Source organism: Macaca thibetana, chromosome 12 (genome assembly GCF_024542745.1).
Source record: "Macaca thibetana thibetana isolate TM-01 chromosome 12, ASM2454274v1, whole genome shotgun sequence".
Taxonomy (NCBI): Eukaryota; Metazoa; Chordata; class Mammalia; order Primates; family Cercopithecidae; genus Macaca; species Macaca thibetana.
The window spans coordinates 39,298,178-39,326,119 of NC_065589.1; the positions used below are offsets into that span (position 1 = coordinate 39,298,178).

Genomic DNA, 27,942 nt, shown 5'->3' on the forward strand with positions numbered 1-27,942 from the left:
CAGCATCCATTACTGCTCTCTGGCAACAGAATTTCACTTTCATATGGTGATTTAAGCCTGAGAATTGATTCCCATCCCCTCAGGGACAGACACATGACCCAAGTCTGTCAAAAGTATACCAACCTGTTGGACACTGACAGGCTAAGGCACTGACTCAAGACAGACCAACAGGAGACTTCTCCAGAACTGTTCTAACAGTAATGGAAAATTTTATTTCAAGCAAGGATTGCTGTGGCAGCCAGACACACATATTCAGATCTTTTTGCAAGGGAATATGCTTTACAAAGCACTGACAGCCATCAGTCACACCTGTGGAGCTAGTGCTCATGCTGAGGCCACGCTTCTCCTCAGTAATGTATTACTCTTGAATAAATAGAGAATAGGTCATCCTTGAAAGTTGTTACCCTAATTTTGGTCCTTCCTGACTTCATAAATGATATTAGCAACAGCATAAGAGTCAAAGGAGACTAAACAAGAGTCCCATTTAACCTTATGTTGATTCAATGTTCTAAACTCAGAAGTTTCCTGATCTTGGAAAGCCATGTCCCTAAATATTGGTAGAATCTCTGGCATGCCAAGCAAACTTCTTTTCTGCATGCTGGGCTTCTCATTCATCATCTGTTGTTTCACAGCTAGGCCATATATTGAGCCCCAGTCAGACTGATCTCTAGGCAAAAGTCACTTACTAGCCTGAATCAGGTCATTCTCGGTATCTAAATTCTACTTACACTGCTTTAATTCTTCTTACTTCTTATTTACAGTGCCTCAACTGTTCTACCCCAAACCACCAAATTTGTTTCCCTTCATCATATCCCATTTCCCCTTTCCAGCTTCTCAAAATCTAAGGCAAAATAATCTGCTCCACCCAACACTTCACCTTGTGTTTAAAGCATTCCTCATCCTCTTACCAATAAGAACCTTTATCATTGATAACCAATCTCACATGACAACACAAATTGTTTTTAAATAAATTTAAGGTTTTTTTAATCCTAAAATAAAATAGACTACATTAACTAACTTAAAAAGGCCTTTATACAACTGCTTAATTTTTTCTTTTTTTTTGAGATGGAGTCTCGCTCTGTCGCCCAGGCTGGAGTGCAGTGGTGGGATCTCAGCTCCCTGCAACCTCCACCTCCCAGGTTCAAGCAATTCTCCTGCCTCAGCCTCCTGAGTAGCTGGGACTACAGGCATGTGCCACCACACCCAGCTAATTTTTGTATTTTTAGCAGGGATGTGTTTCACCATGTTGGCCAGGATAGTCTCTCAGTCTTTTGACCTTGTGATCCACCTGCCTTGGCCTCCCAAAGTGCTGGGATTACAGGCATGAACCACCACGCCCAGCCAAAACTGCTTTTTTTTTTTTTTTTTTTTTTTTTTTTTTTGAGACGAAGTCTCACTCTCTCACCCAAGCTGGAGTGCAGTGGCACGATCTCTGCTCACTGAAAGCTCCACCTCCCGGGTTCACGCCATTCTCCTGCCTCAGCCTCCTGAGTAGCTGGGACTACAGGCGCCTGCCACCATGCCCGGCTAATTTTTTGTATTTTTAGTAAAGATGGGGTTTCACCAAGTTAGACAGGATGGTCTCGATCTCCTGACCTTGTGATCTGCACGCCTCGGCCTCCCAAAGTGCTGGGATTACAGGCGTGAGCCACTGCGCCCAGCCAAAACTGCTTAATTTCTAAATATTCATTGCTATAGTCTGAATTTTTTGTGTCCCCCCGCAAAAATGTACATGTTGAAACCTAACTCTGATGGTGATGGTGTTAAAAGATGGAGCCTTTAGGAGGTGATTAGGCAGAGCCTTCATGAATGGGACTAGTGTCCTTATAAAAAAGGGCCAAAGGAGCTTGTTTGTCCCTTCTGCCAAATAAGGACACACAGAAGGCACCATTTATGAGGAACAGGTGATCATCAGACACCAAATCCGCTGACGTCTTGCTCTTGGACTTCCCAGCCTCTAAAACCGCGAGCACTAAATCTCTGCTAAGTTACCTAGCCTAAGATTTTAGAAGGACCAATGAACTAAGTTTTAGAAGGACCAATGAACTAAGACACACACATTTATATACTTGAACATATTTAAATATAACCTGTATATTGTCTAACTACAACAGATTAAAAAATATTGATTCTTTTACATTAAGCAAAGTACAGATTTGGGATCTTTGTACATTCTACAAATGAGAGAAACTACAGGCTGAATACTCTAAATCAAGACATCACTCATAAGAACTCAAGTGAAAATGTAATCAGTGAAAATTCTATCAACTTGGGAATTAGAAGTCTTCAGCTCATAAGAAAATGAAGGAAAATAAAAAGGCATATATAAAAAGACTGATTATGTTATTAAAAAACTTTATTTAATCTGTCATAGATCACGTTTGTCTCAGAAGCATCTTGATTAAAAAGGAAAACAAAATGCCTTCTCTCCATCACACACTCCACAGTCTGACCTATGCTAGGGAAATTCCAATACATTTGCCCACTTCAGGCCCACAGTGATTTTGTTCAAGCAACAGAACCATGACATAGATCCCTCCCTGGACTTTTCTTTTGTTTTTTGTTTTCGTTTTTCGGGTTTTGGTTTTTTTTGTTTTGTTTTGTTTTTGTTTCTTTTTGAGACAGAGTGTCTCACTCTGTCACCCAGGCTGAAGTGCAATGGCACGATATCGGCTCACTGCAACCTCTGCTCACAGGCTCAAGCAATTCTTGTGCCTCAGCCTCCAGAGCAGCTAAGATTACAGATGTGCACCATTACACCCAGCTAATTTGTGTTATGTTCTGTTTTGTTTTAGCAGAGATTGGGTTTCGCCATGTTAGCCAGGCTGGATTCAAGTGATCTGCCCACCTCAGCCTCCCAAAGTGCTAGAATTACAGGTGTAAATCACCATGCCTGGCTGAATTTTTCAAACTGATTCTAAAAGAGAGAATGCTTTTGTCTTCTGATGTCAGAACTATTAATACGCAAGGCCCAAAACACATGAAAGGATATCTCACAGTAAATGAAGTATGCCCATCTGAAAGGATGAAGCCAACATGCATAAAGAAGTAGAAATGAGACAGAGTTCTAAAGGTGTTTGAGTTCCTGATTCCAGTGATTCCTGCTCCTTCACATGGTTTAATTAATAACTAATAAATTCACATTTTGTTGTTTAAGTTTGTTCAAACTACATTTCTGGCTGGGTGTGGTGGCTCACACCTGTAATCCCAGCACTTTGGGAAGACAAGGCAGAAGAATCACTTGAGGCCAGGAGTTCAAGATCATCCTGGGCAACAGAGCAAGACCCTGTCTCTACAAAAAATAAAAATAAACTTGCCAGGGATGATGGCATACACCTGTAGTCCCAGCTACTTGGGAGGCGGAGAAGGGAGGATCACTTAAACACAGGAGTTCAAAGCTGCAGTGAAGATATAGCGAGCTATGACTATACCATTGCATTCCAGCCTGGGCAACGGAGCAAGGCCCTGTCTCAAAAACAAACACACACACACAAACACACACACACACACACAAAAAAAAAACAGGCCAGGCACAGTGGCTCAAGCCTGTAATCTCAGCATTTTAGGAGGCTGAGGCGGATGGATCACAGGAGGTCAGGAGTTCGAGACGGGCTGGTCAACATGGTGAAACCTCATCTCTACTAAAAATACAAAAATTAGCCAGGTGTGGTGGCCCGCACCTGTAGTCTCAGCTACTCAGGAGGCTGAGGCAGGAGAATTGTTTGAGTGAGCCAAGACTGCACCACTGCACTCCAGCCTGGGCAACAGAGTGAGACTCTGTCTCAAAAAAAAAAAAAAAAACCAAAAACCAAATTCAGTTTCTGTCACTTGAGACCAAAGAATCCTAAAATTCTTTAAATTATTCCTTTTAATCATTTAACATATACTGGCTTCAGTTCTCAATAACATGACACTTTTAAAATACGTTATGCCATCTGCCTAGACAACATATGTACAGACAAACTGGAAATAACTGAGGCAGGTTAACTTGATATTCACCTACACACCAAAAGTGTCAGAGGAGCACTTGAGAAAAAGGCGGTTATTTAGAAATAAAACAAATGATCAGAGGTTAATCTTCATGAGATTCAGAACATAAAGTCACCTAGCTATTTGCTACACTTGTGGTTGACTATTTTGAGTAAAACCTATCACATTAAAGCCTTAAGTGAGGTTTCTAGAAATGCTGTGGATACTAGAATGGATAAGGGCATTTGAGTTATTGTTCTAGCTCTGTTACTATCTTACTTGCTCTTAAATAATTAATTTATACTCCCAAGGACTCAGTTACCATAAGTTATATTAAAGGGACTGGATTTTTAGGTCATCTTCAGCTATAAAATATGATTCTTTTATGGAACATATTTGGAAGTTGGTCATTTTATACTGGACTATATATGCTTACATAAAAAGTAACAAATCACAAATTTTATATCTATTTTATATTAGGAAAAAACCAAGTTTCGTAAGAAATCTAACGTGAAACTTGCTTTTTAAAAACGGACAAAAGCTTTAAAAACACTTTCCTCATTATTTGAAGAAGTAATCGTTCTTAGTTTTTTTTTAACTCATTTGCCTTAAACATTCCCAATGCTTTCAGTCATTCCCTCCCCCACAAAAAAGACAGGGACAATGTGAAGTATACTCTACCATATGTAAGCATAAAGGTTCTTATAATCCTTACAATACATCTTATTACCTAAAAAAAAAAAAAAAATGTGTAAAACCAAAAACTTTTAGAAATAACTGCATTTTAAAATATGCTGCCGAGTATGGTGGTTCATGCCTATAATCCCAACACTTTGGGAGGTCGAGGTAGGAAGATTGCTTGAGCCCAGGAGTTCGACACTGGGCAACATGGCGAGACATCATCTCCACAAAAAAATTTAAAAATTTGGCCGGGCATGGTGGCTAACACCTGCAATCATAGCACTTTGGGAGGCCAAGGTGGGCGGATGGCCTGAGCTCAGAAGTTCGAGACCAGCCTAGGTAACACGGTGAGACCCCGTCTCTACTAAAATACAAAAAATTAGCCAGGCGTGGCAGCGTGCGCCTGTAGTCCCAGCTACTCAAGAGGCTAAGGCAGGAGAATTGCTTGAACCTGAGAGGTGGAAGTTGCAGGGAGCCGAGATTGCGCCAATGCACTCCAGGCTGGGTGACAGAGCAAGACTCTGCCTCAAAATAAAATTTAATTTAATTTAATTTAATTTAAAAATTAGCCCGGTGTGATGGCACATCCCTATGGTCCCAGCTACTTGGGAGGCTAAGGCATGAGATCCCAGGAGTCTAAGGTTGTAGTGAGCCATGATTACAACACTGCACTCCAGCCTGGGTGACAGAGCAAGACCTTGTCTCAAAAAAATACAAGTTAATTTTTTCAGAGCTGAAAAGTATGTCTCCACTAAGTGCACTCATTAAGTGCACTGTACAATTAATGAAAAAGACCCATAGGAAGGATCATCATCATAACAAATAAATGATTCTATAAGCTTTCAGAGAGAGAAGAAAAAACTATATACAAAGAACTGAGAATCAAAACAGTACTTGACTTTTCAAAGGCAACACCAAAAGCTAGGAGACAATAAACTAAAAGAATGCCTTTACAATCTGGAGAAAAAATTATTTCCAACCTATAATTCTACATCTAGTCAAACCATCTAGTGAAAGTTGAAGATTTTCAGCACACCAGGGGTTTCTTGGTTTTTTGTTGTTTTTGTTTTTGTTTTTGAGACAGAGTTTCGCTCTTGTTGCCCAGGCTGGAGTGCAATGGTGCAATCTTGGCTCACAGCAACCTCCACCTCCCAGGTTCAAGCGATTCTCCTGCCTCAGCCTCCTGAGTAGCTGGGATTACAGGCATGTGCCACCACGCCTGGCTAATTTTGCATTTTTTTAGTAGAGATAGGGTTTCTCCATGTTGGTCAGGCTGGTCTGGAACTCCAGACCTCTGATGATCCGCCCACCTCGGCCTCCCAAAGTGCTGGGATCAAAACAGTACAGGCATGAGCTACCATACCTGGCCTCTTGGGTTTTTTGTTTTTTGTTGTTTTCGTTTTTTGAGACAGGGTCCTCCTTTGTCTCCCAGGCTAGAGTGCAGTGGTGCAATGACAGCTCACTGCAGCCTCAACCTCTCAGGCTCAAGCAATCCTCTAGCCTCAGTCTCTCAAGTAGTCTGGACTACAGGCGCACACCACCAGGCCTGGCTATTTTTTTTTTTTTTTAATTCTTTTTAGTAGAAACATCTCACCATGTTGCTCAGGCCAGTCTTCCCACCTGAGCTCCAGCAATCCTCTTACCATGGCCTCCCAAAGTACTAGGATTACAGGAATGAGCCACCACACCCAGTCTTCTTTTCTTAACTTTCCATGTCTTCTTTGTCAGGAAGCACCAGAGGATATGCACTGTCAAAACAGAAAGCCTAGAAAGAAGCATGGGATCCAGAAAATAGGATCTACATCAAAGAGGAAAAGGGAAATCCAAGGTTGACAGCAAAGGAAACTTCTGAGATGACAGCTGTGAAGCAGGACTAAAATGTTAACAATCCAGACAATCCAGATTGGAGAATGGCAAAGGGGACATACTTATGTCTTCTCTGGGGGAGGAGGGATGAAACTGATATTAGAAGACAATTTTCCATAGGTCTCTGCACTCATGTGAGCAGAAGTACTGACTACCTTTATTCCAGACCATCTTTTCCGAATGTTTATATCAAAAACAGTCTTAGAAGATACTAAGATAGCATATCCCTCTGGAGCAAAGGGCAGACATGTTCACAGACCAATATAAAAGATTTAGGTTTCCTAAATTCAGGGTTCTTCCCTGTAATACAACCCTTGCATATACCAGTTATCACCTGGGCCTTTCCTATCACAATATGTGAACTGGGGCCTTGGGAACCAGTACAGTGCAAGAAAATGCTAATATGCTGGCTATTATTGTTGTTGTAATAAAGTCCTATGCCTTTGACCTAGAAGTCTCACCTCTTTTGCCACAGCACCCATGAAACTCCCTAGCTAACCTGTTAACTTCCAGATATGGTAAAAATTCAGTCCCTTTGAAGCTCTCAACAACTGATAGATTACTGATAAGTTTCAGTATGTTCATATTAGATTCATACATCCAGGGGAGAGTTTAGAGATGAACTAAAGATAGATTCATAGGTAACTAAGCAAGTCAAAAAATGAATTATTAGTGCCAAGGAAAAGAAAAAATTTGTTTAAGAAGTCTAACTGGCTGGGCGCAGTGGCTCACACCTGTAATCCCAGCACTTTGGAAGGCTGAGGCGGGAAGATCACTTGAGCTCAGGAGTTTGAGACTAGCCTGGGCAACATGGTGAAACCCTGTCTCTATAAAAAAATACAAAAATTTGCAGCGAGTGGAGGAGCACGCCTGTAGTCCCAGCTACTTGGAGGCCAAGGTGGGAGGTTGGCTTGAGCCCGGGAGGTGGAGGTTGCAGTGAGCTGAGATTGCGCCACTGCACTCTAGCCTGGGTGACAGAGCCAAACCTTGTCTCAAAATTAAATAAATAAATAAAATCTAATCACAATCCACTCTATGCTTCAGCTGTGATTACTTACATAGATATAACGGATACAATGAATAAATCTAAAAGTTGCTAAATCTACATGTTAAGAAGATAGGAAAAAATATAAGAAAGCTAAGTTACCATTTCTCATAGTAAAAATGTCTGAATCTCAAAAAATAGCAATATGGGCATATCACATGGACATATAGAGATGAATACCAGAAGAAACAGATAAGAGTTTAAAGTACTTCTGGGCCTCACATGGTGGCTCACACCTGTAATCCCAACACTTTGGGAGGCCAAGGTGGACTGATCACTTGAGGCCAAAAGTTCGAGACTAGCCTGACCAACAGGGAAAACCCCATCTCTACTAAAAATATGAAAACATTAGCCAGGTGTGGTGGCACATGCCTGTAGTCCTAGTTACTCTGGAGGCTGAGGCAGGAGAATCACTTGAACCTGGGAGGCAGAGGTTGCTGTGAGCGAAGACCATGCTACTGCACTCCAGTCTGGGCGACAGAGTGAGACTCTGTCTCGAAAAATAAATAAATGCATAAATGAAGTGTGTCTGGACAGAAGGAAATTAGAGGTAAAAGGGGTACTCATTTTTTGGCTTTTATTGGATATCTAATAAAACTGCAATATTGAAAATAATCATATCTATTAGACATGGTAGTCACTAGCCACACGTGGCTATGGAGCACTTGAATGGTAGCTAGTGGAAATGCAAAATGGAATTTTAGACGTAATTTTAATTCAAGTTTAAGTCACCATAAAAGATCAATATACAAAATCAACTGTATTTTTATATGATAATTGTAATCTGAAAAAAAATTACAAATTCCATTCACAATAGAAAAAGAATAAAATATTTAGTAATAAATTTAGAAACAGAAGTACAGTCATGCATCACTTAACAGGGATATACATTCTGAGAAATGCGTCATTAGGCAATTCTGTCACATCACAGAGTAAACTTCGCAAATCTAGATGAAAGAGCATAACACACCTAGGCTATTATGGTATAGCCTACTGCTCCTACATGACAAACCTGTACAGCATGTTACCATACGGAATACTGTAGAGAATTTTAACATAATGGTAAGCATCTGAATATCTCAACATAGAGAAGGTACAGTAACAACACAGCATAAAAGATAAAAAATGGTATACCTGCATAGGGCACTTACCATGAATGCAGCTTGCAGGACTAGAAGATGTCTGGGTAATAGGAGGGCCTAGGACATTACTGTACAGTACTGTAGAGTTTAAAACACTGTGGAGTTATGCTACACTAAATTTATTTCTTAAATTTTCTCTCAATAATAAATTAACCTTTACTGTAATTTTTACTTTATAAACTTTTGACTCTTGTAATAACAAATACATTATGCAGCTGTACAAAATTTTTTTCTTTATATCCTTATTTTCTCTTTTTTCTATTTTTAATTTTTTTTTCTTTTTTAACTTTTTTTGTTAAAAACTGAGACACACACATATTAACCTAACCCTACACAGGGACAGGATCATCAATATCACAGTCTTCCACCTCCACATCTTGTCCCACTGGAAGGTCATCACGGGCAATAACACATATGAAGCTGTCATCTCCTCTGATAACAATGCCTTCATCTGGAATCCTCCTAAAGGACTGCCTGAGGCTCTTTTACAGTTAACTTTTTTTTTTAAATAACTAGGAGTAAACTCTAAAATAAAAAGTATAATATCGTAAATACATATACCAGTAATCATCTTTATTATTATCACTGTAACCTTGAACTCCTGAACTCAAGCAGTCCTTCCATCTCAGGCTCCCAAAAAGCTGGGATTATAGGAATGCGGCAGCACCACACACAGCCTGGATAATCAGCTGCTACATCTATATGTGTATCTGTGTACCAGTACCACAGTGTCTTCATTATTGTACTTTCATAGTTTTAAAATTGTGATGTGTGTGTCTTCTGCTTTTGTTCTTCTATAAAGACTAGTAGCGAAGTAGGTTTGTTTACACCAGAATCACCACAAACACGAGAGTAATGCATTGTGCTACAACATTAGGATGGCTACCATGTCACTAGGTGTTAGGAATTTTTCAGCTCTGTTATAATCTCATGGGACCACCATCATATATGCTGACCATCATTGACCAAAACATCATTATGCTGCACATGACTGTACGAGACTGAAACACTGAAAACTGGCTGGGTGCAGTAGTTCATTCCTGTAATCCCAGCACTTGGGGAGGCCACAGTCAGAGGACTGCTTGAGGCCAGGAGTTTGGGACCAGCCTGAGCAATGAAGTGAGATGCTGGTTCTACAAAAAATACAAAAATTAGCCGTGCACAGCAGCACACACCCGTAGTCCCAGAAAACTGGGAGACAGAGGCAGGATGATCACTTGAGCACAGGAGTTCAAGGCTGCAGTGAGCTATTATCACACCACTGCATTCCAGCCTGCATGACATACCAAGACCCCATCTCTAAAGGGAAAAAAAAAAACTAAACACTGAAAACTACAAAACATCATTGAAATAAACTTTAAGAAGATGTAAATGAAAAGACATCACATTCATGGATCAGAAAAGTTACTATCATTAAGATAGCTCCCCAAGTTTATCTACAGATTCAATACAATTACTGTCAAAATCCCAGCTGCCTTTGTGGCAGAAATTAACAAATGATCCTAAAATTTATATGGAAATTCAGGGGCTATAGAATAGCCAAAATAATCCTGAAATAGAAGAACAAAGGTAGAAGATACATACATCACAATTTTAAAACTATAAAAGTACAGTAAATAAAAACACTGTAGTACTAGCATACAGAAAGGCATATAAATCAATGGAATTCAGAGTCCAGAAATAAAACTACACATTTATGGGTAATTTTTGACAAAGATGCCAAAACAATTCAACGAGGGAAAGAAAAGACTTTTAAACAAACGGTGTTGGGACAACTGGTTAGTGACATGCAAGAGAGTAAATATGAACCCCTAACTTTACAACATATGCAAAAATTAACTCAAATGGATCAAAGATCTAAAGGTAAGAGCTAAAACTGGCCAGGCACGGTGGCTCTCGCTTATAATCCCAGCACTTTGGGAGGCCGAGGCGGGCAGATCATGAGGTCAGAAGATCGAGACTATCCTGGCTAACATGGTGAAACCCTGTCTCTACTAAAAATACACACACACAAAAAAGTAGCTGGGCATGGTGGCAGGCGCCTGTAGTCCCAGCTACTCAGGAGGCTGAGGCAGGAGAATGGTGTGAACCCGGGAGGCGGAGCTTGCAGTGAGACGAGATCGTGCCGCTGCACTCCAGCCTGAGTGATGGAGCCAGACTCCATCTCAAAAAAAAAAAAGAGTTAAACTATAAAACTCCTAGAAGAAAATCTTCAGACTCTGGATTAGGCAATAGTTTCTTAGATATAACACCTAAAAGTATGCATACACACACACACACGCACACAAAACACACAACAAAAACAAAGGAAAGTCCGGGCACAGTGGCTCACGCCTGTAATCCAAGCACTTTGGGAGGCCGAGGCAGGTGGATCACCTGAGGTCAGGAGTTCGAGACCAGCCTGACCAACGTGGTGAAACCCTGTCTTTACTAAAAATACAAAAATTAGCCAGGCATGATGGCGTGTGCCTGTAATCTCAGCTACTCACGAGGCTGAGGAAGGAGAATCGCTTGAACCTGGGAGGCGGAGGTTGCAGTGAGCAAAGATCGCACCATTGCACTCCAGCCTGGGCAACAAGAGTAAAACTCCGCCTCAAAAAAAAAAAAAAAAAAAAAAAGGATATCACTGGAAAAAAATGGCAAAATGTTAATGGAGACTTGAGGATTAGACAGTGGAAATATATCAATATTATTTCCTGATTGTTATGACTATTTTGGAGTCATAAGGGTCAGCAGCCTAGACAGTGGAAATATTTATTCAATTTGCACTATTTTTATTTTTTGATTGTTAAATGACTATTTTAATGGAGTCATAACAGGAGGAAGAAAATATATGAGAAATTTCTGTACTTTCTCCTCAATTTCACAATGTAAACTTAGTAGAGACGGGGGTTCACCACGTTGGCCAAGCTGGTCTCAAACTCCTGACCTCAAGTGATCCACCCACCTCACCCTCCCAAAGTGCCGGGATTACAGGATGAGCCACCTGCGCCTGGCCCAAATCATTTTTTTTCATGTTTATATTTATCACCTGGTTAATGATCAAATCCTAAATATCTAGAAAGCATCCAAACTGCAGGATTCTGAAAATATTACAAAAGGTTAATCCTATATGTAAATGTTCCTGAAACAACTGCCAGGCCTTAGACAAACTGCCAAACCAAAAAGCCATTACCAAGACCCAACAACTAAACAAGCAACTACAATTTCCTAGTTGGAAACCTAAGTGTCATAACAGTTATGTGTTGTATAAGAGACAGTTTGCCTGTGCAGAATAAACCTAAAGTATTATAAAAATATCATTTCAATCCTTATATCTTTTCTATTCCCTGTTCTCTAAAACAGAAACTATTTTGTTATCTCTTCTCTCAGCTGCTCAGAAAGGCTTGGCGCACGTGGCGGAGATTGATAAACATCTGTCAAATTGAACCATGAGTTTCTGCTGCACATTTTCCTTGGGTGGTCATCATGCCATTTACTACATACTACGGTTATTCGTGTCATGGTCCTATGTCCATTATGGGATTACAAGGCTAGAAGTATCTTCAGAACAAAAATCAAAAGTTTATCGATTTCTTTCTAAATTCCTATGCCACCAGAAATTTCATACAAAAGAACAAAAGATTAGTTGAAAACCAGTGCACCTTTATCTATTAACAAAACTTGCATAAACTGGGAGTCGGGATATATTCCTTCCCATTTTCAGATGGAAAAATAGAGCAAAAAATGAGTTACTCAACTCACTTCTATGGTTTGACCAGAGACCAAATCCATCACTTCCTTGCTTTCCATATGATGACTCATTACCCTGTTAGAGACATGCAATGGCTCCAATAAAACCAACTACAACACAAAAAAGTACCTGATACACATGTTAGGACAATCATCGTAGTTTAATAGCTTAGTTTCAAACTCTATTATATGAAACACACAAGAATACAAAGTCCTTCCTAAATAAGGAAAAACTATACAAAATTAAAACAAATTCAAGTTTATAAGAAATGAATGTTTGAATAAATTTTAAAATGCATTATAGCACATGAAGTGGGGCAGCAAAAACAAGGGCCTAGATTTAAGGTCTACTGGGTCCATTTTAACAGCTAGCACTGCAAGAATATAAGATAAAATAAAGGAATGACATTTTATCATACATACCCTCCTTTGGCCACGGGTTTATTATTTTGTCCCTGCTCTCTTTTTCCTCTTTCCCTCAAAGTATTTAATTCACTTCCCTTAAAGAAATTAATTTGTTTCCCTCAAAGACAAGATGTTAACTAAAAGACAACAGAAACATGGAATGAGGAAGAGAACAGCACAAGTTGACACCCCCTAGAGTTAAATGTGGTGGGGGAAAAAGAGTTAATTCAACTCAATGGACTATAAGGAAGAGCTAAAAGCTATAAGAATTATGACAAGGGAAAATGTGTAACTCCAGTAACGGATAAACCCAAAACACACACCAGTATTTCTCAAATTCTCACCTTCCTTCTCATAGCTGATGTGTTCATTCGGGCAGTAATATGGTATCATACACACTGGTGATACACATGCTTATTAGTCTCATATATTCCCAAGCTGCAGAAATATTTTCCTCTAATATACAAAAAACAAACAAACAAAAAAAAACAGTCTTTTGTGGTTGTTAGCAAAAACCTGAAAAATATACCAAAAACCAAAATAGTATCTGGTAGACCTATCTGGTTTGCACATATGCAACACTAAACTTTTCAAAGATTTAAATAGTTGGGAAAGCACTTACTATTCTAAAATCTCATTTGGATTCAATATAGAATTACAAGCAATTTTCTTTTTTCTTTATTTTTTTTTTTATTTTTAGTAGAGACGAGCTTTCACCATGTTGTCCAGGCTAGTCTCGAACTCCTGACCTCAGGTGATTTGTCCGCCTCGGCTTCCCAAAGTGCTGGGATTACAGGCGTGAGCCACCGTGCCCAGCCAGAAGCAAATTTTTGTCGAAAGCAAAACTCATCTGATCAAAAAAGAAAATACTGCCGGGCACAGTGCCTCACACCTGTAACCCCAGCACTTTGAGAAGCCGAGGCCAGCGGATCACTAGAGGTAAGGAGTTTGAAACCAGCCTGGCCAACGTGGTGAAATCCCATCTCTACTAAAAATACAAAAATTAGGGCCGGACACGGTGGCTCACGCCTGCAATGCCAGCACTCTGGGAGGCCGAGGTGGGTGGATCACCTGAGGTCAGGAGTTTGAGACCAGACTGGCCAAGATGGTGAAACCCCATCTCTACTAAAAATACCGAATTAGCCAGGCATGGTGGCGGGCGCTGGTAGTCCCAGCAACTCCGGAGGCTGAGGCAGGAGAATCGCTTGAACCCAGGAGGAGAACTGCAGTGAGCTAAGACTGTGTCCAGAATTGGTTCCTTCCAGTGGGTTCTCGGTCTCCCTGACTTCAAGAATGAAGCCGCAGACCCTCGCAGTGAATGTTACAGTTCTTGAAGATGGTGTGTCCCGAGTTTGTTCCTTCAGATGTTCAGAGGTGTCTGCAATTTCTTCCTTCCGGTGGGTTTGTGGTCTCGCTTGACTTCAGGGTGAAGCTGCAGACCAGACCTTCACAGTGAGTGTTACAGCTCTTAAAGGGTGGCGCCTCTGGAATTGTTTATTCCTCCCGGTGGGTTCCTGGTCTCGCTGGCTTCAGGAGTGAAGCTGCAGACCTTCAGGGTGAGTGTTACACCTCAAAAACGTAGTGCGGACCCAGAGAGTGAGCAGCAGCAAGATTTATCACGGAAGAGCTAAGAAAGCATACTCCACAGCGTGGAATGGGACCCCAGTGGGTTGCCACTGCTAGCGCCGGTGGCCAGCTTTTATTCCCTTATTTGGCCCTGCCCACTTCCTGCTGATTGGTCCATTTTACAGAGCACTGATTGGTCCATTTTACAGAGTGCTGATTGGTACATTTACAGACCTTTAGCCAGACACAGAGTGCTGATTGGTGCATTCACAAACCTTTAGCAGACACAGAGCGCAGATTGGTATGTTTACAATCGTTTAGCTAGACAGAAAAGTTCTCCAAGTCCCCACCCGACCCAGAAGCCCTGCTGGCTTCACCTCTAAAAATCACGCCATTGCACTCCAGCCTGGGCAATAACAGTGAAAATTCATCTCAAAAAAAAAAAATGCAAAAATTAGCCGGGTGTGGCGGCAGTCCCCTGTAATCACAGCTACTCAGGAGGCTAAGGCAGAAGAATCACTTGAACCCAGGAGGCAGAGGTTGCAGTGAGACGTGATCGCGCCACTGCACTCTAACCTGGGCAACAGAGCGAGAGACTCTGTCTCAGAAAAAAAGGAAAAATATATATGTTTATTTAAAAATTAAATTGTTCTTGATTATTTTCATCAGGAAATACACCATTAGTACTTTAAAGCAATTACTGGCATTGTTGGGGTTTTATTATTAAAGATTGTTTCCTTTCTATGAATAATATTAATGGCCTATAGTATTTTCTTATAATTGTAAGATGATACAACTTAAGCTGCTCAGTAAGACTGTCTCTAAACAAAGTTTAAGCACAAAGGTTTACCATGGAGTAAGAACCAAATGGAAATATATAAATGAATAGTAACTTCTGACATTTCAAGCACTATCAAGGGTCACTGCAGCCTCTGTGCTCACTGCAGCCTCCACCTCCTGAGCTCAAGGAATCCTCCCATCTCAGCCTCCCAAGGAGCTGGCACACCATCACACACCTCTATATCCAGCTAATTTCTATAATTTTTGTAGAGATGGGGTCTCTCGTCTTTTTGCCGAGGGTAGTCTCAAACTCCTGGGCTCAAGCAATCCTCCCACCTCAGCCTCCCAAAGTGCTGAGATTAGAGGTGTGAGCCACCACATACACCAAGAAACAGTGCTTTAACTAACTTGGACAAAAACTGTTACTTTTGGAAAGGCAGAAAGGGCACCTGATTAGTGGCCAAAGAGGACATGATTTAATTAACATATTTTTGTCAGAAGAGCCTATATGCAAATAACATCAAATAGTATTAAACCAATCTCAATTAATCAGAGAGTTTTAAATCTACTTCTAAAAACATGTTTTTAAACCTCATTAGTAACTCTGAAGGGCTGGGCACAGTGGCTCACACCTGTAATCTCAACACTTTGGGAGGCCCAGGCAGAAGGATGTCTTTGAGGTCAGGAGTTGGAGATCAGCCTGGGCAATCCCATCTCTATTTCAAAAATAAAGAAATAAATAGCCCTAGAAATTGGGTCTTTAATCACTCATTTCAAAAGAACAAAAAAACCTCAAATATAATGCCTTGTCATTACATGTACATAACATGTTTGTACCACAAACTAACCTGCTCACATTAATTTTTTTGTTTTGTTTTTTGAGACGCAGTCTCGCTCTGTCCTCCAGGCTAGAGTGCAGTGCAGCAATCTCAGCTAACTGCAACCTCCGCTTCCCGGGTTTAAGCAATTCTCCTGCCTCAGCCTCCCAAGTAACTGGGACTACAGGTGTGTGCCACCACATCCAGCTAATTTTTGTATTTTTAGTAGAGACAAGGTTTCACCACATTGGCCAGGCTGGTCTCAAACTCCTGACCTCAGGTGATCCACCTGCCTCGGCCTGCCGCTTGCTTTTAGTTTTGGCCGGAGGCTCCACTTCCCAATATGCAGGCTGTAATCCTCTACAGGAAATAAAGCTCTCCTTTTTCTTCTTCCACAGATCTCATGGTCTTTTGTTAACGGTAAAGACTGTATTACTTACACATGAATAAAATTCATAATTATTCATGTTAATACATTATAAACAAATGCATGATTTAAAAACTAGAAATAATATAAATTTCATGTCAATAAATTTAAACTTTTCTCTCAAAAATAGTGAGATGTGTGTGTATATGTGTGTGTATAAGCATTATATCAAGCCAAGCAATTTAAATCTTTTTTTGTCAACCTAGCCTGCTCTTCTATATTCAGAATAAAAGGTTTTAAAGGAGATTAGCCAGGCATGGTGGCACGCACCTGCAATCCCAGCAGTAGTACTAGAGAGGCTGAGGCAGGAGGAGTGCCTGAGACCAGAAGGCAGAGGCTGCAGTGAGCTGAGATCACGCCACTGCACTCCAGCCTGGATGACAGAGTGAGACCTTGTCTCAAAAATAAATAAATAAATAAATAAATAAATAAAAGGTTTTGAGGGAGACAAGGAATCACTATTTAAGCACTATCTCCTGGCAGAAGACTTTGGTACTACATATTGAAAGAAGCTGGCATCCCTTGTTGGCTTCCCCTATTCAACTTTGTTTCGTAGGTTCCTAACAACCTATCTCCTTGCCTTTATTCAAAGTCTTCAACAGATAAGTGGGTAAGGCCACATAATAGCAAGAAAAACAAAAAAATAGTCCCATATTATATGCAATTCAACTTCATTAATTCAAAATTTACAACAAAGACTCTTCATAGAAATCAAAATGGTAACAGAACTAGACTTGGTCCATGAGTTACTTACCACTGACCTCACAGAATGGAAAGATGCTCAATAAAGATTTTTGAATGACCAGGAAGGAAAAAAAACATATAATAAAATAAATGGTATGAGTCATAAGTTCATTTTACTCAACAAAAATTTATTGAACACTAAGAAATGAGGACATAACAAGCAAAAAAAAAAATGAACATAATTCCTCTCTTCACAGAATTTTAGTTTAGCAGAGTCAGAGGTAAACTTGAGTTGACTCATCTGATTTGTTATAATAGGAATATCTCCCTTGCTTACACCTCCCAGGAAGCTGTAGATCAATTCAGACATTTGATGATCTTCCATTATCAAGTAAGTCCTGCACTAAGTAACTGTAAATAAACTGCTTAATTCTAAAGCACCAACCATATGTGGAATATTAGTGTCAATTCTGTTGGCCATATCTACATTAAATATTCTGGACAAATAAAAAGTATTTGCCAACTTTCATTTTCCAGAGCATAAATCTATCAACTCTTCAAATTTGCAAAACTAAGTTTTTGTTTTGTTTTGTTTTGTTTTTTGAGATGGAGCCTCACTCTGTTGCCTAGGCTGGCGTGCCGTGGTGCAATCTAGGCTCACTGCAACCTCTCGGGTTCAAGTGACTCTTGTGCCTCAGCCTCCCGAGGCACTACAGGTGCACACCAACATGCCCGGATAAATTTTTTTGTTTTTAGTAGAGATGGGGTTTCACCATGTTGGCCAGGCTGGTCTCAAACTCCTGAGCTCAGGCAATCTGCCTACCTCAGCCTCCCAAAGTGCTAGGATTACAGGAGTGAGCCATTGTGCCTGGCCCAAAACTAATTTATTTCACTGCCCTCAGACATTTTCTAATAATTACTAGAAAAGATCTAATTTGCTCATTTAGCAAATATTTACGGAGTGCCTATTTTGTGCCAGGCACTGTTCCAGGTACTGGAAATGAGTAAGAGACAAAAATCTCTGCCCTCACTTACCAGGGAGGGAAAACACACAAATAAATAAGATACACTGTATGTTAAAAGAAAATATGTAGGGGTAAAAAAAGCATGGAAAGATAAGTATAAGCAAGGGGAGAGTGAGCAAGTGGCAGGAGTATGTTATAATTTTACACAGAGTAACCAAGAAGGGGTCACCAAGAACGTGATGTATCAGCAAAAGCTTGAAGTAAAAGAACCAATCATGCAACTATCTTGGAGTAGAGTACTCCTGGCAGAGGGCATAACAAGTACAAAGTAAAAAGGCCCCGAGGCAGAAGTATGCCTGGTATGTTCAAGAAAAGGAAGCCAAAGTGGCTGAAGTTGAGTGAACAAAGAAGGGTACAGGAGTATAACAGGAGATGATGTCAAGGCTAGATGCTGATCGCTTGTGGCTTGTAGGCAATATTGTTTGGTTTTGCTTCAGTTTGCTTTGGGGTTTTTTTTTTTTCCCAGCTTTACTGAGGTATAACTGACAAAAACTGTATATATTTAAAGTGTACAACATGATGACATGATATACATATAAACTGTAAAATAGTTATCACAATCAAGATAATCATTTCTTGATTATCTTTGGTGGGGGCGGGGAGTGGGCAACACTTAAAATCTACCCTTGACCAGGCAAATAGTAGCTCACACCTATAATCCCAGCACTTTGGGAGGCCAAGGTGGGTGGATGGGTAGAGCCCAGGAGTTCGAGACCAGCCTAGGCAACAGGGCGAAACCCTGTCTCTATAAAAATTAGCAATGTGTGGTGGTACACGCACATAGTCCCAGCTACTCGGAAGGCTGAGGTGGGAGGATCACTTGAACCTGGGGAGGTGAGGCTGCAGTGAGCCATGATCATGCCACTGCACTCCAGCCTGGGTAACAGAAAAAGATCTTGTCTCAAAAAAAAAAAAAACACACACACACATATATATACACACTGACTGTCTTAGTAAATTTCAAGTATACAATATTATTAACTATAGTTACTACATAGTACATTACACCCCCAAAACACATTCATCCTATAACACAAACTTGTGCCCTGTGCCCAACATCTCCCCATTTCTCCCCACCTCCCAATGGCCCCTGGCAAACACCATTCTATTCTCTGCTTCATTCTATGGGTTCAACTTTTTAGATTCCTCATATAAGTGAAATCATACGGTATTTGTCTTTCTGTGCCTGGCTTATTTCACTTACCATAATGTTCTCCAGGTTCATCCATGTTGTCACAAATAGTAGGGTTTCCTTCTTTTTATGGCTGAATAATATTCTATTATATATGCAGTTGACCCTTGAACTGTGTGGTCCAATATACACAGATTATTTTCAACCAAATACGGTATTCATCCACATATACAGATGGATGGATGACTTTTCATATACACGTGTTCCGCAGGGGTGACTGCAGGATTTGAGTACCTGCAGATTTGGGTATACTTGGGGATCCTAGAACCAATGCCCCATGTAGACTGAGGGAAAACTGTGCATACAGTACACATTTTCTTCATCCATTCATCCACTGACACTTAGGTTGTTTCCATATATTAGCTACCATGAATAATGCTGAAATAAACACGGGTGTGCAGACGTCTCTCTGAGATAATGATTTCATTCCCTAGGGATATATACCCAGAAGTGGGATATATGTTTGTACTATTTTTAATTTTAGGGAGAACTGGTTTTCCTTTTTTTTTTTTTTTGAGACGGAGTCTTGCTCTCTTGCCCAGGCTGGAGTGCAGTGGCGTGATCTCGGCTCACTGCAACCTCTGCCTCCCAGGTTCAAGCAATTCTCCTGCTTCAGCCTTCGGAGTAGCTGGGTCTACAGACACTCGCCACCACACCCAGCTAATTTTTTTATTTTTAGGAGAGACAGGGTTTCACCATATTGGCCAGGCTGGTCTTCAACTCCTGACCTCAGGTGATCCACCAGCCTCGGCCTCCAAAAGTGCTGAATGACAGGCATGAGCCACCACGCCCCGCTGGAACCAGTTTTTCAAAATGGCTGTTCCAATTTACATTCCCACTGAATACAAGGATTCTCTTTTCTCCACCTCCTTGCTATTAAGTTGTATGAGTCCTTTATATATATATACACACACACACACACACATATATATACACATACACAAACACGCACACACATACTGGATATAAACCCTTTATCAGATAGGTGTATGGTTTGCACATTTTCTCCCATTCTATACAGTGTCTTTTCATTTTGTGTCCTTTGCTGTGCAGAAGCCTTTAAGTTTGATGTAGTCACTCTCATCTTTTCTTGCTTTTGTTGCCTGTGCTTTCGGTGTCATATAAAAACCATTGCCAAGACCAGTATCAAGGAGCTTTTTCCCCTATGTTTTCTTCTAGGAGTGTATCAGTCCATTCTTATGATCATATGAAAGAATATCTAAGGCTGGGTAATTTATAAAGAAGAGGTTTAATCAGCTCTTGGTTCTGCAGGCTTTACACAAAGCATAGTGCTGGCATGTACTTCTGGTGGGGTGTAATCATGGCAGAAGTGGAGCCAGCATGTCACATGGTGGGGGGGCTCCCAGACTAATTTTAAACAACCAGTTCTCACGTGAAGCAAGCAAGAACTCACTTATCACCAAGGGGATGGTGCTACACCATCCATGAGGGATCTGCCCCCATAATTCAGTCATCTCCCACCAAGACCCACCTCCAACACTAGGAATCACATTTCAACAAGACATCTGAAGGGAACAAACATCTGACCCATATCCAAGAGTTTTATAATTTCAGATCTTACATTTAAGTCTTTAATCCATTTCTAGCTAATTTGTGTGTGTAATATAACGATCCAATTTCATTCTTTTGCATGTGGATATAGTTCTCCCAATGCCATTTACTGAATTATCCTTTCCCATTGTGTACCTGGTGCCTTTATCAAAGCTTAGTTGACTGCACAGATGTGGGTACATTTCTGGGCTCTATTGTATTCCATTAGTCTATGTGTCTTTTATGCCAGTAACACCCTGTTGTGATTACTATAGCTTCTCTTGAGACAGAATTTCGCTCTGTTGCCCAGGATGGAGTGCAGTGGCGTGATCTCAGCTCACTGCAACCTCCACCTCCTGGGTTCAAGCGATTCTCCCAACTCAGCCTCCTGAGTAGCTGGAACTACAGGCATGTGCCATCATGCCCAGCTAATTTTTGTATTTTTAGTAGAGATGAGGTTTCTCCACGCTGGCCATGCTGGTCTTGAACTCCTGACCTCAGGTGATACGGCTGCCTCGGCCTCCCAAAGTGCTGGGATAACAGGCGTGAGCCACCATGCCTGGCCTATAGCTCTGTAATATAGTTTGAAATCAGGAAGTATGATACCTCCAACTTTGTTCTTATTCAAGACTGCTTTGGCTATTCAAAGTCTTTTGTGGTTTCCTATGACTTTCAGGGTCTTTCTATTTTTGTGAAAAATACCACTGGAATACTGATAGACAGTGCATTAAATCTATAGTTGGGTTTGTGTAGTATGGACATTTTAACAATATCAAATCTTCCAATTCATGAGCACAGGATATCTTTCCATTTGTTTGCATCTTCTTCAATTACTCTCATAAATGTTTTTTAGTTTTTAGTGTACAAATCTTTCACCTCCTTGGTTAAATTTATTCCTAAGTATTCTATTCTTTCTGCTGCCATTGTAAATGGAAATGTTTTCTTAATTTCTTTTTCAGATCGTTTGTAGTTAATATGTAGAAACACAACAGATTTTTGCATGTTGATCTTGTCTCCTACAACTTTACTAAATTTGTTAATTAGTTCTAACAGTTTTGGTGGAGTCTTTAGAGTTTTGTATACATAAGGGATCATGTCATTTGCAAACAAAGACAATTTAACTTCTTCCAATTTTGATGCCTTTTATTTATTTTTCTTTCCTAACTGGCTGGCTAGGATTTCTAGTATTTTGCAGTACTTGATTAAATAGAACTAGTGAAATTGGGCACCACTGTCTTATTCCTGATCTTAGAGGAAAAGGTTTCAACTTTTCATGCTTGAGTATGATGTTAGTTGTGGGCTTGTCATATATGGCGTTTGAGACATCACTAACAACAGAACAGCTAAAATTTTAAAACCTGACAAAACCAAATGCTGACAAAGACGAAGAACAACTGGATCTTTGCTGGTGGGAACGCAAATGGTACCATCGTTTTTGGAAAAGAGTTTGGCAATTTGTATAAAGCTAAACATACACTTACCATATGGTAATAATCCCACTATTAGATATTTATTGTCAAGGCAAAGAGAAGGCAGTGTGATAGACCTGCCCAAGTGCTTGTTAGGTTCAGAAAGCCTACCATTTACATACAGAGCAGAAGGAATAGTAGTAAAAGGTACAGACCTTATGCAGAGCAATACCAAAACAAAAGGAGCCAGGTGACTACAACATAGATATGACACTCTGTTGCAGATGAGCCAATGCCATGCTGCAACTAAGTCTTACAGCCTGCAGCTACTACTTAAAAGGGTACAACAGAGAGCCTCATCTCATCAGAACCAGGAGGTGATGAGGCACTGTTATCATGTACAGATTCCTTGGCAGATGAAGAGATTGAGAAAGGGCTTCACATAATGTCCTCACAAACTTCCCATAATCTCATATTCCAAGAGGATCACAAGGTGCTCTGCCAAGAGTCAGATCAGATGGAGTTCAAACGCTGCCTATGCAGCCTATGCAGATACATCCACTGTCACCAGGGTACAACAGTGGATCTGTTCCCTAAAATTTACCCAAAAGAGTGAAGACTTAGGTTGCACCAACACCTGTATACAAATATTTATAGCTATATTCACCACTGCCTAAAACTAGAAACAATCCAGAAATCCATCAGTTGGTGAACAGATGAACAAATTATGATTCTTTCATACCACAGAATATTACTCAGTAGTAAGAAGGAACAAAGTACTGACAAAACACAGTAACACTGATGATTTTCAAACGTATTAGGACTTCTAGTACCAAGAAGTCAAACACAAAAGGCTCTATACTATATAATGCCCTTTATATGGCATTCTGGAAAAGGCAAAAACTAGAGGGACAGAAAACATATCAGTGTTTACCAAAGGCTAGTAGTGGAGGGACAGGACTGACTACAGAGGATACAAGGAAAATTTTACATTGTGGTGGTTACATGACTATGTAAGTTTATCGTAATTCATAAACCTTTACACCTAAAAAGGGTGATTTGTTCCATATATGTATTAAACCTCAATAAACCTGACTTTAAAAATCAAATGAGAAAAAATTCATGTTGTAAATGATTCAACACAAAGCTGTTACATCACTCAAATTTTCTACAAAGTATATTACTTGTTTAAGAAAAAAGAGCAAAACTATGCTCTTTGCATGAACTCCGCAAATATGAAAAGTATTGTAAAACTTTACAGAACATAAATGTCACTCAAAAAATCAAATAGAAAAAGCTTGCAAGGTAAATTTACAGGTAATTATATCCTACTTATAAAATAATTCAAGGCCAGGCATGGCAGCTGACAGCTGTAATCCCAGCACTTTGGGAAGCCAACGCAGGAGAACTGCTTGAGCCCAGGTGTTTCAAGACCAACTGCTTGAGCCCAGGTGTTGCTATGCCTGAGCAATATAGTGAGATCCCACCTCTAACAAAAAAAAAAAAAAAAAAATTAGCTGGGCATGGTGGCATAAGACTGTAGTCCCAGCTACTTTGGGAGCTGAAGTGGGAGGACTGTTTGAGCTTGGGAGTGCAAGCTGCAGTGACCCATAATCGTGCTACTACACTCCAGCCTGAGTGACAGAGTGAGACCCTGTCTCAAAAAAAATAAAAACAAAGCAATAAAAATAATTCAGTGCATAGGCTCTTGCATATTCAAATCTGTATTTCTTACATTCAGCAACTATTTAATGAGTGGCTACTACATGTAGAACACCCTACGGCTAATGGGAAAATACAGAAATGTTTAAGAAATGACTCCATTTTCTAGGACCTTTGTATCTGGAAGGAAACACAAAGTAAAAGAAAAATCCAAAATAGAATGGTGTCGCCCTACATGCTCCTTCATGAATCCAATCTATTAACCAATCCCATAAAAATTCAACCATAAGCTATCAAAAATCTACAACTAGGCCAGGCACGGTGGCTTACACAGTAATCCCAGCACTTTGGGAGGCTGAGGCGGGCGGATCACCTAAGGTCAGGAGTTCGAGACCAGCCTGGCCAATATGGTGAAACCCCGTCTCTACTAAAAATATAAAAATTAGCCAGGCGTGGTGGCGTGCACCTGTAATCCCAGCTACTCGGGAGGCTGAGACAGAAGAATTGCTTGAACCCAGGAGGTAGAGGTTGCAGTAAGCCAAGATCGTGCCACTGCACTCCAGCCTGGGTGACAGAGACTCTGTCTAAAAAAAAAAAATCTACAACTAGCCTAATGTAACTTTCAGAATATTCACAAGGTAGAGTCAAATGGTGTCTAGATTGGCTTTGTCTTCTCTATTGTTTTTTTCCCAGAATCTCTGGACAGTGAGTAGGGTGCTACAAAATGGATTTGGGGTGGGTGTAAGCAAATCACAGCATATTCATCCACCAAATACACTTCATCCACCAAAAGATTACTTTACACACACTGAAACTGCATACTATTAAATTCCCTGCATTTTAAAAGAAAAAGTAACACCAAAAGCACCTCATGCTCAAATATATGTCTACTACATATTTTACACATAAGTAAATCAATTTGGTTTATATACTATTCTCTGGGTGAGAAAAGGTGACTCTAAATAAAGTAAACCTATCATACATTCACACATTACCCATACCAAGGTAAGAAGAAAAAGTAAATGAGGCTGGGCACAATGGTTCACACCTGTAATCCCAGCACTGTGGGAGGCCGAGGCGGATTGATCACTTGAGGTCAGGAATTTGAGACCAGCCTGGCCAACATGGAGAAACCCTGTCTCTACTAAAAATACAAAAATTAGCTGGGTGTGCTGACGCACACCTGTAATCCCAACTACTCAGGAGGCTAAGGCAGGAGAATTGCTTGAACCCAGGAGCTGGAGGTTGCAGTGAGCCAAATCACACCACTGCACTCTAACCTGGGCGAAGGAGTGAGGCTCCATCTCAAAAAAAAAAAAAAGAAAAAGTAAACGAACAGTTTATTAATTAATTATTTTGGTAAAGAGCAATTTTGAACCAGGAAGTTCTTCAAGGAAGGGCGAAATGAGGTGAGACTGGATCAATAACGGGAATTATGAGGTCACTTAAGTTCACTGGACAAGAAAGTGTAGGAAGTGTACAAATGACAAAATGTTTAAAAGAGCAAGGGGCTCAAATATAAATTAGCCTGTTTTTGCAATCTTGTCAAAGGTCTTGAGGATGACTGATTTGTCACTGAAAATCTATTCACCAAATGTCTCTGCTGAGAGTTAGGGACTAATTTCTTGAGGAATGGTAAACCTTGATCAATTTCAAATGAGTTGAGTCATCTTAATCTATGGGGAATACAGTCTCCCAAATTCTACTCAGTCTCCTTACTCTCAACTGACCTCTTTCTCCTTCATTCTAGGTATTTTCAGATTCTCCCATTTGCAAGAACATACAGAACTCGACTTATAAATATAACCAATCTCCTCCCAATATACTATATGACATCCATTTAAAAAGAAAGTCAAGCCCACCAACCTTAAAAGTTTCTTTTAAAGGTACAGAATATAGAACATAAACCCATTTCTACAAAAATATTGATATACAGTTGTGCATACAAAAAAGATTTAAAAGTATGAGTACCAGATATATATTCAAGATGATTGGGCAATTTTCCGTTTCTTTCATAATATCTACTTGTATTCTCTAATAATTTTTCAACAATGAGCATGTATTCTAATTATTTTTATTAAATAAAAATTTTAAATCTTTATAGCATTTTAGTAATTACTTTTTATGAAACTAACTGATAATATCCCCTTGTAAACCTCTCATGAAGTTTTTAGTGAACTCTGGGAGTATCCACACTGATTAAGAGAAGAAAAGGAAAGCTACTACTACGTCTCCTATTGTTCAAATACATTTCAGGTAAAAATTTAAGGTAAATTCTTAATTTCTTCTCTTTTGAGTAAATCCATATTATGGGATGATTCTACTCTTAATCCCAACAATAAGATTTTACTGTGTATCTATGTGAACTGTCACTCACAAAAATCAGTAACTTTTATCTAACAAAAATGTACGTATCAACAAGTTAGCTTTTCAGATTTCAGGAAAGTAACAAATAATGAGTTATTTCATCTACCAAAACAACTATATTATAATAAAATTCTTCTATTTGCAAAAACGCAGATTCCAAGTTAACCAAAACATTTTGAATTCCTGGACACCTTCAAACATATTAGGCATTATACCTGTAATTTTTTTTTTCTTCTTTTGAGACAGAGTCTTGCTCTGTCACCAGGCTGGAGTGCAATGGCATGATCTTGGCTCACTGCAACCTCTGCCTCCCAGGTTCAAGCGACTCTCCCACCTCAGCCTCCCAAGTAGCTGGGACTACAGGCACACGCCACCATACCCAGCTAATTTTTGTATTTTTATTAGAGATGCAGTTTCACCATGTTGGCCAGGATGGTCTCGATCCCCTGATCTCGTGATCTGTCTGCCTCGGCCTCCCGAAGTGCTGAGATTACACGTGTGGGCCACCGTGCCCAGCCTAGATATGTATATTAATAAATGAAGAAAAGAAACATGGGTCTTACACGTATCTCAAAAAAAAGTCTCTACAAACTACTAAATCCTTTGTATAGGCAAAAAATAAAATCGATCTCATAAATATCAGCAAATTGTAGTTATACTTACCATATTTTAGAAAAAAATATTTTGACTATCCCATTTTCTAGAGGTTAGAATAATGAAACTGTCTAAATTTTTATTAAAAATGACTTTTAGGGGGCCAGACGCAGTGGCTCACACCTCTAATCCTAGCACTTTGGGAGGCCAAGGCGGGTAGGTCATCTGAAGTCAGGAGTTTGAGACCAGCCTGGCCAACACTCCATTTCTACTAAAAATACAAAAATGAGCTGGGTGTGTTGGCACGCGCCTGTAATCCCAGCTACTCGGGAGGCTGAGGCAGGAGAATCACTTGAACCCTGGGGGCAGGGGCTGCAGTGAGCTGAGATCGTGCCACTGCACTCCAGCCTGGGCAACAAGAGCAAAACTCCATCTCAAAAAAAAAAAAAAAAAAATTTAGGCCGGGCATGGCAACTAACACTTACAATCCCAGCATTTTGGGAGGCTGAGATGGGTGGATCACTTGAGATCAGGAGTTCATGACCAGCCTGGCCAACATGGTGAAACCCCATCTCTACTAAAAATACAAAAAGTATACAGGTGTGGTGGCATGCACCTATAATCCCAGCTATTCAGGAGACTGAGGCACGAGGATCGCTTGATCCCTGGAGGCAGAGGTAGCAGTGAGCCAAAGTCGTGCCATTGCACTCTAGCCTGGGCAACAAGAGCAAAACTCCGTCGCAAAAAAAAAAAAGGAAAAAAACAGATTTTTAAACATTTTTTTGGAGACAGAGTCTCACTCTGTCATCCAAGCTGGAGTGCAATGGTGGGATCATGGCTCACTGCAGCCTCCACCTTCCAGGCTCAGGTGATTCTCCCATCTCAGCCTCCTGAGTATGTGGGACTACAAGCATGCTACCAGGCCCGGCTAGTTTTTGGTTTTTGTTTTTTGTTTTCTTTTGTTTTTTGTAGAGAAGGGGTTTCGCCATGTTTCCCAGGCTGGTCTTGAACTCCTGGGCTTAAGCCA

At 40.2% G+C, this 27,942-nt stretch overlaps 1 protein-coding gene across 41 annotated transcripts in view; it reads right to left on the reverse strand.

Annotated features, from left to right (window-relative positions):
- The window catches only part of ABI2 (abl interactor 2), a 113,740-nt gene that overhangs the window by 81,672 nt on the left and 4,126 nt on the right, over positions 1 to 27,942 (reverse strand). Inside the window, exon 2 of one of the 41 annotated variants that reach the window (XM_050750842.1) lies at positions 13,185 to 13,296. The exons of the other annotated variants lie outside the window; for them this stretch is intronic. Within the exon in view, the coding sequence (XP_050606799.1) occupies positions 13,185 to 13,211 (27 nt within the window). The 5' untranslated portion in view covers positions 13,212 to 13,296. The remainder of the gene's footprint in view (positions 1 to 13,184; positions 13,297 to 27,942) is intronic. 41 annotated transcript variants of the gene reach the window in all.